Source organism: Dipodomys ordii, unplaced genomic scaffold (genome assembly GCF_000151885.1).
Source record: "Dipodomys ordii isolate 6190 unplaced genomic scaffold, Dord_2.0 Scaffold34, whole genome shotgun sequence".
NCBI classification, from domain to species: Eukaryota; Metazoa; Chordata; class Mammalia; order Rodentia; family Heteromyidae; genus Dipodomys; species Dipodomys ordii.
The window spans coordinates 14107602-14116292 of NW_012267250.1; the positions used below are offsets into that span (position 1 = coordinate 14107602).

The 8691-nt window shown below is 41.2% G+C and overlaps 1 protein-coding gene across 1 annotated transcript in view; it reads left to right on the plus strand.

Moving 5' to 3' along the window:
- Positions 1-3701: 3701 nt before the first annotated feature.
- Positions 3702-8691, plus strand: part of Mypn (myopalladin) — a 113560-nt gene continuing 108570 nt past the window's right edge. Inside the window, exons 1-2 of the mRNA XM_013017051.1 lie at positions 3702-4604; positions 5210-5240. Coding sequence (XP_012872505.1) covers positions 3702-4604; positions 5210-5240 — 934 coding nt within the window. The remainder of the gene's footprint in view (positions 4605-5209; positions 5241-8691) is intronic.

An 8691-nucleotide genomic window follows, 5' to 3' on the forward strand; every position in this document is an offset into this window, starting at 1 on the left:
AACCATCCGCTGTTTCATCCTACTAATGTTCCACCCATCACCCAGTTGCTCAGGTCATAAATGTGAGAGTCACCATTGATTCTGCTCTTTTTCCTGTAGCTCACTTTCAAACTATCAACAAATCATTTGGCTCTATTTCCAAACGATCTCTCCAATCTGATCCTTTCTTACCATTTCCTGATGCTACCATGCCCTGGTCTACACTACCACCATCTCTTTGTTGTAAGGCCTCTTAGCTGGTCTGCTCACTTCAACCCTTACCCTTTTCAACCAAATTCTTTGCATTGCAGCTGTGCTTGAACATTTTTAAAACCATTTCATCAGGCAGTGAGCCTTTACTCTGGACTCTCATTCAAGCAATTTAGTTTTCTTTCCTGAATTGCCTACGCGATGGATCTCTTCTTAAAAAAAAAAAGCCTCTTTTCACTAAACACTTTTCACTAAACAACCAAAAAATAACAACAAAAATAAGTTGTTTCTCAAAAACCTTGGTATGAGTTTGTATTTTATAAGTGTAAGGAAATGTGGAATCCTTTCCAGGGTTAGCAAGGCCTGACATGACCTGAGCCTGCACACTTCTAACCTCACCAACTTCCACTTCTCATTTGACTCACTCACCTGGCACAATGGATTTGACTTGAACACACCAAACACTCATCTTTCTAGGCCTTGACAGATCTTCCTTATGAATTCCTTGGTTGGTCACATGGTAATTCTCCATATAAGAAGTATTATTTGACCTCCTAACCAAAACAAAAAGTTTTCTCCCCCCGCCCGTCATTCTGTCTTATGTTGCTCTAATTTTTCTTCATAACATAAGCTTCTTCCTTAGAATGTTACTTCTTTAAGATATCATTTTCCTCACTACTCAGTCTAGGGCCTTGATTGCTGCTTGGTACACATAAGATGGCTATTAATATTTACGGAGAGAAGGTTAGAAGGTAGCTCAGTGGTAGAATACTTACCCTAGCATGTGAAAGATCCTAGGTTTGAACCTTAGTGCTGGAAAAAAAATAATAACTGTTAGAAGAACCAATAAATACAATCTAAACCATCAGGGGCTGGTTCAAGAGGTAGAGTGCCTGCAGAGAAAAATCAAGACCCTGAATATAGATATGTTTAACTAACTACAAATCTAGGGTTCCGTTTCTCTTCAAAGTTTTTCCTTAAAAAGAAATTATTTCATCAGTACTATTATTTCTTAACTATAAAATGGAGACCACAAGCCAAGTGCCCGTGGCTCACACATATACTCCTAGCTACTCAGGAGGCTGAGATTTGAGGATCGCAGTTCAAAGCCAGCCCAGGCAGGAAAGGCCTTATCTCCAAGACTCTTAGCTCCAAGAAACCACCAAAAAGCCTGAAGTGGCTCTGTGGCTCAAGTGGTAGAGTACTAGCCTTGAGCTGAAGATCTGAGGGACAGTACTCAGGCCCAGAGTTCAAGCCCCACGACTGACAAAAAAAAAAAAAAAAGGAGACCATATATAGCTGAAGTTGTCATATAATAAGAATAGCTGTAACTACCATTTACTGAATGCTTACTGAATGCCAAGCACATTTAATCAGTATGAACCTATGAGATGGCTACTGTCATTATCACTGTTTTATAGATGAGGAAACTGAAGCTTATAGAGCTCAGACTTCCTCAAGTTTATACAGGTAGGAAGCGTCAAAACTAGGATTTAAGCCAGTTGTATCTACCATCAAAGTGTAAGGTCTTAAAACACTAAAATATGAAAGAAACACTATATTTTGAGTGTTTGGAAATTTTGTTATAATAATTTCTCATAACCATAAACCTAAGAAGAAGCACACATTGACACAATTGGCTTTTCTAGACACAGAAAGCAGTGACTTCTTATATAAATATTATTTTATTCATTTCTACCATACATATAAACCTTGAAGAGCTTTGCCTTCATGATATATTCCCCTGAAAAATAGATATTACCTGTGTTTTACAAATGAGGAAACTAAAACTCAAAGAAACTAAGTAAATCTCTCATACAGCTGCTCAGAGATGAAGCCAGACTTTGAAATCAGATATTTCTAGTGCCAAGGCCAATGTTCATGATGTCAAGAGATGACCCAATCATGAAACAATTTGAGAGAAAGTCACATCACAATGTCCAATGAATACAAAGAAACCTGTTCTGACTTAGAAAGCAATTTAATTTTTATCCTTACACCCAAGTATATCTAGAAGCTTCAAGTAAGCTGAAGAAATGGTTGCCACAGTTGCTGGTTGTAATCAGTGTATCAATTACACTTTCAAATTGGAAGCATTTTGACCTTTACTTCATATATTTCTTTTCCACCTAGTTGATACACAAATAAGGAAATATTTCAATTGAGATATCAATTCACTTTTATATACGTTTTTGCATACTATTCATCATTCTACAAAATTTTAAATAGCCATAATGTTCTAGTTAATGAGCATATAATAATTGAAGTCATGGTTTTTTTTTACTATTAGACATAGTTACAGTTTTTTCTTATACTATTATCCATACCATAATGAATATCTCTGCAAACAAGTATTTGTCTTTATCCAATTTCTTTGCCTTCTCAACACTTTTTTTCTCCCTAGTACTGGGATTTGAACTCAGGGCTTTGCCCTTGCTAGTTAAGCACTCTATCATTTGAGCATGCCCTATTCCTTTTTTGACATTGGTTGTTTTTTTTTTTTTGGATAAGGTTTGTTTTTTCCCAGGAAGTTCTCTACTTCCTGAGTAGCTGGGATTACAGACATGAGCCACCATGACCAATCCTTTAATTAATCTTTTAAAAACAAAACACTATAGACTTTATCCAAATAAATGGCTCCATTGGGAACAGTTTCAAGCACTGGCAAGCATGTGGAAAAAAATACTTTGTTGTAAGTGATCCTTGCAGTCAGCTCTAATTGCCCTCTCAAGGTGACTGCCTACTTTGCCAAGTGGAGGTTAGTTTGGGATAGGACCATCGACATTTGGGAATTAAGGAAGCCCTTAAGAAGCCTTACATGTGATGCAAGTGATGCTTTCATGTCAGGAAAAAAAAGGTGAATGGACTAACACAGGTTTTGCCATAGCATCATTAATGCTACAAAGGACTTTCATTATATTTCCATATGCCACAGAATCTTAAAGCCAGAGGGTTTTAGATTTCTTTCCTCTCCATCTCTCCAGCACAAGGCCCAACTGGTACTAACAAACAATGCCAGACAGCCTTCATTCCCTTATGGTCTCTGATTGAAGGGGTGGAGTGTGAAGCAAGTCAAGGTCAATGGGAAGAATACTGTAATCACCTAGCTGCATCTATTTGGAGAGGGAGAATTAACAGCTATGACTCACAAGTTTGCCATCCTTCTAGTAAATGTTTGAATGAATACATGGGCATGATATTAATAGTATAAATTCGCCTTGCTTCTTTTATTAAGAATTTAAAACTATTCACTTTTGAATAGGCAATACACTCGTGTACTAAAATTCAAAACTCAGGAAAGGCAATTCAAATCAGTGGCGATAACAGTCCCGAGGATTTTTCTGCCTAGGCTGACTTTGAACCGTGATCCCTCGATCTCAGTCTCCTGGATAGCTAGGATTATAAATGTGAACCACCAGTTTCTTGACCCCCCCCCCTTTTTTTTTGAGAAAAGATCTTGCTATGTAGCCCAGGCTGCCCTTCTACTCACGATCCTCCTATTTTGTTACAGCATGCAAGACGACAGCCTAGAAGCTTCTACATCCATATCTCAACTTCTAAGAGAAAGCTACCTGGCTGAAACTAGACATCGGGGAAACAACGAGAGGAGTCGAGCAGAGCCTTCCTCCAACCCTTTCCATTTTGGTAGTCCTTCGGGGGCTGCTGAAGGAGGAGGAAGCCAAGATGACCTTCCAGATCTTTCCGCTTTTCTGAGCCAGGAAGAATTAGATGAAAGCGTCAATCTGGCCAGACTGGCCATCAATCACGACCCTTTGGAGAAAGCCGATGAAGCTCAGGCTAGAAAGCGCCTATCTTCCGAGCAGCTGAGACACCCCCCGAAGTCTAACTTTGAGCCCAACTTCTGCCAGGAGAAGGCTCAGAGGCCGAGCAGTCCGAGAGAGAGTCCCCAGGAGACAAAGCGGCCGCCGTACAGCTCCGAAACCCAGTCGAAGAAAGTATTCCTGAATAAGGCGGCCGATTTCATCGAGGAGCTTTCCTCCCTCTTCAAGGCACACAGCTCCAAACGGATCAGACCTCGGGCCTGCAAGAACCACAAGAGCAAACTGGAATCTCCAGGCAAAGCGCCCCCCACGGAAGGCGGCCCCAGCCTCTCCGAGCTGTCGGAGAGAAGAGAGCGAGCATCCGCCCCCATCCCCATCCCCACCGACGCCAGGGACAACGAAGTCAACCACGCTCTGGAGCAGCAGGAAGCCAAGAGGCGCGAGGCCCAGCAGGCCGCGCAGCAGCAGGCCGCGGGGGGCGACGCCAGCCCGGGGTCTTCGCCTTCTTCGCTGTACTACGAGGAGCCCCTGGGGCAGCCTCCCCGCTTCACGCAGAAGTTACGGAGCAGAGAAGTCCCCGAAGGAACCCGAGTCCAGTTGGATTGCATAGTGGTAGGAATTCCTCCACCTCAAGTAAGGTAAAATGCATAAACGAAGGAAAATGTCCCCCTGCGTCATGTTTGGCAAACTGCGTCCCATTCGCCTCTCCTAAGTATGACCTTTGAAGTAGGTTGTTTTCACAACCCCGTGCCCCCTTCCAGAAAAGCAGCCAGTGTCCAGAGCATCTCTGTTCACTGCAAACACAATAGATGAGCCAGGGGTGTAATTTTGATGTTTGCTAGGGCTCAGGGTGAAGGGAGGGAGGAAGGGGAGATGGCAGTACTGGGGGGCTTGAACTCACGGCCTCATACTTTGACTTGACTGTGTTTCACTGGTAGATTGGTGCTTTACCACTTGAGCTACGCCTCCACTTTTAGCATTTTGGTGATTAATTGGAGATAAAGAGTGTCTTGAATTTGTCTTTCTGAACTGGCCTCAGCAAGCTCCATCCTCAGATCAGCCTCCTGAGGAGCTAGACTTGCAGATGTGAGCCACTGGCTCTTGACTGTCTGATATTTTTTGAATCTTCAAGATCAAACAAACATAAAGACAGATATAGATGGACGAAGGCTGTAATTAAAGTCTGATTTTACACGTGTTTATTTTAAACTTATTATTAGCTCTCCCTGTTTCCCCAGTCTTTCCCCAATGTCCATGATAAGAAGAGGGGTATTTATCTTTTATATGTCTATCATAAGCAAGCTTCTTGTGAAGCAAATGAAGTATAAACTTCAGAGCTTCTGATTTGAATAAGTTGTGTGTGTGTGTGCATGTATGTATGTATAAACACACACATATATGTATACATTTATATTTAAATTTTATTTAAGCAGTATTAGAGTATTTAATTCTATGTCTTGTGCTTGCTAGACAGATATTTTTTTTTTACCTCCAGCTCTGTCCTATACTTGTAAGGATCTCTTTTATATTTATGATCCCACAAAACCTGAAACAATCTTAAGGTGATATTTGCTACCTCTAAGTTCTGTTGCAATAGTGTGTGAATAATGTGACTAGAATGTATCTCTCTCTCTTTTTTTTTTTCTTTTTAGTCTGTTGTGGGGCTTGAACTCTGGGCTTGGGCACTGTCCCTGAGCTCTTCAGCTCAAGGCGAGCACTTGAGCCACTGTCACTTGTGGTTTTCTGGCGGTTCATTGGAGATAAGAGTCTCATGGTCTTTCCTGCCTGGGCTGGTTTTGAACTGTGATCCTCAGATCTCAGCCACCTGAGTAGCTGGGATTACAGACATGAGCCACCAGTTCCCGGCAAAAAATATATTTCTTTTATAGAGAAGTACTGATGTTTATAGTCCTCTAAGAGGACTGTAATTGTGCTTCTGTAATCATCCAATTGCTATTAGAATATAACTTCATTACTGTTTAGTATGTTTTCTCTGTGTGTAAACAGGACCTTATTTTTATTTCTTACATATTTATTTTACAGAACAATAATAATATAAATGGTAGTATTTTTACTTATACATGCATGTCAATTCAAGGGATTCTAACTCAGAGAATATTCATATATTGAATATTTCTGGCAGTACTGGGTTTTGAACTTGGGGGCCTCCCACCTGCTAGGCAGATACCCTACCACTGAGCCATACCTCCAGCCCCTTTTTCATATTGAATTTTACTTTTTAACCCAATGAAAAGCATATCACATGTTATTTCTTCAACTGAATAGACCTTTACTATGTCAGATTATACAACTGACATTCTTGAAGGGAGAGAGCTCTGCTGGTTTTGCCTTTGGATCTTGAACAGCAAGCATGGCTTCTGGCCCATAACTACTCACTTGGGAATGTTGAATATAGTTCAATACTAGAGATGTTTTTCTGAACATGTAAAACACCAGAAATCATGAGAGGAACCTGTGGCATCCTCTCCTGAATGTGAAGCTGGCTCTCTGCTGCCTTTACTACAAGCCACCATTTGTCCTTGACGATGGTTCTCCTCCTTTATGAGAGGAAGAGGAAGAACTTTTGCAGTGTTAAAACAACAACAACAAAAACAGTTGGGCTGGGCACCGGTGGCTCATGCCTGTAATCCTAGCTACTCAGGAGACTGAAATCTGAGGATCATGGTTCAAAGCCAGCCCGGGAAGGAAAGCCCGTGAGACTTCTTATTTCCAGTAAACCACCAGAAAACCAGAAGTGGCGCTGTGGCTCAAGTGGTAGAGCGCTAGCCTTGAGCTGAAGAGCTGAGGGACAGCGCCCAGGCCTCAGAGTTCACCCTTAACAACAATAAAAAAAAGTTGGAACTAAAGAACATTGGGCAGTGCCTGGCCCTTCTACTCTAAATGTAACTGATGACCCTTGCTGCGACCCTGGTCAGTAATGCTTGTGAGATGTTTTTCCAAGAGCACTTTATGACATCTGGTCAATCTAAGTGAGCTGGTGAGCACTCACATTACAGCATGTGTGTGTGTGTGTGTGTGTGTGTGTGTGTGTAACTAATTTATCCTTGCCCAACATACTAGTTTTTGGAAATAGACAAGTTTTGGCTTTTTTTGTTTTTGTTTTGTTTTGTTTTACCAGTCCTGGGAACTGAACTCAGGGTCTGGGTGCTGTCCCTGAGCTTCTTTTTGCTCAAGGCTAGCACTCTACCACTTTGAGCCACAGCACCACTTCTGGTTTCTGTGTATGTGGTACTGAGAAATTGAACCCAGGACCTCCTGTATGCTAGACAAGCACTCTACCACTAAGTCACATTCCCAGCCCTAGGCTAGTTTTTTATCCTTCCCATTTTTCAACCATGACAATCTTGAATATAAGAATGAATTCAGTGCACCACTGAACAACATCACCTAGGGCACTATAAAGTACTCATCCCCCACCCCAAACAAGGTAATTGGATAGCCACTCAAAAGTTACCTTATCAACCAAGTAAAACTTTACAAACTTTATACTCTGGCTCAAGTGGTAGAGTACCAGTCTTAAACGAAAAAGCCAAGTGAAAGTGTGAGACCCTGAGTTCAAGTCCTAGAAGAAGGAAGATGAGGAGGGAAATGAAGAGAAAGAGAAAGAAAAAGAGACAGAGTATGGTGGGGAGAAAGCTGCTTAAATCTGATTTAAATCAGGAGTGAGTTAGTTGGCCTAAGAGGTAGGAAGGGGTTGAAACTAAAGAACATGGGGCTCATGCCTGCCCTTCTATAGACACACAACAAAATAAAAATACAAATCTATAAATTTAAAAGTAAAAGAAAGAAAAAATTTAAGTGAAATATATGTAGCTCCCATGTAACAATATTAATTTTATGTAGGAGGATTTTTTGTTGTTGTTTTTTGTTTTTGGTCGGTCATGGGGCTTGAACTCTGGGCCTGGGCACTATCTCTCAGCTCTTCAGCTAAGGCAAGCACTCTACCACTTGAGTCACAGCACCACTTCCAGTTTTCTGAGTGGTTTATTGGAGATTAGAGTCTCATGGCCTTTCCAGCCTTGGCTGGCTTTGAGTTGCAATCCTCAGATCTCAGCCTCCTGAGTAGCTAGGATTCAAGGATTTGAGCCACCATGCCTGGTCCATCCTGAATTCTTATAGCATATACCATCAGGCTGGGAGAACCAGAAGAGTCAAAAAAGGCTTTAGGGTTTCTATGGAGATTTTAGCTGACAATGGAAAACTAAAAGGGATTAAGATAGAATTTAACTTATTTATTCATTCAAAGAATACTATTAAGTTATTAAAATCCTTCACCAAGACTACAAAACAATTGTAAGCTATTGAAGTAACTGTGTTTTGAAACTAAGACTTAAACCACTCTGAGAAGGGAGCTCTCGATCCAGTACAGAATACTGAGACCTGTAATCATATCACTGCAGTATGGTATAATAAGAACCATATATAAGATACATTGGTGACTCAGATAAAAGTGTGAATTACTTTGTCTGGAGTTCAGAATAAACGGAGCACTAACACAAGAATTGGAGGAAACTGGAAAACAAGTGGAAAGGCCCTGTGGCTAGTATTTTCAGAGAATCATAAGTCTATGTCAATAACATGAATGGGTAAAGAAAGATTGAGAGGGGCTGGGAAGGTGGCTCAGTGGTAGAGCACTTGCCTTGCATGCATGAGGCCCTGGGTTCGATTCCTCAGCACCACATAAGCAAAAAGAAAAAAG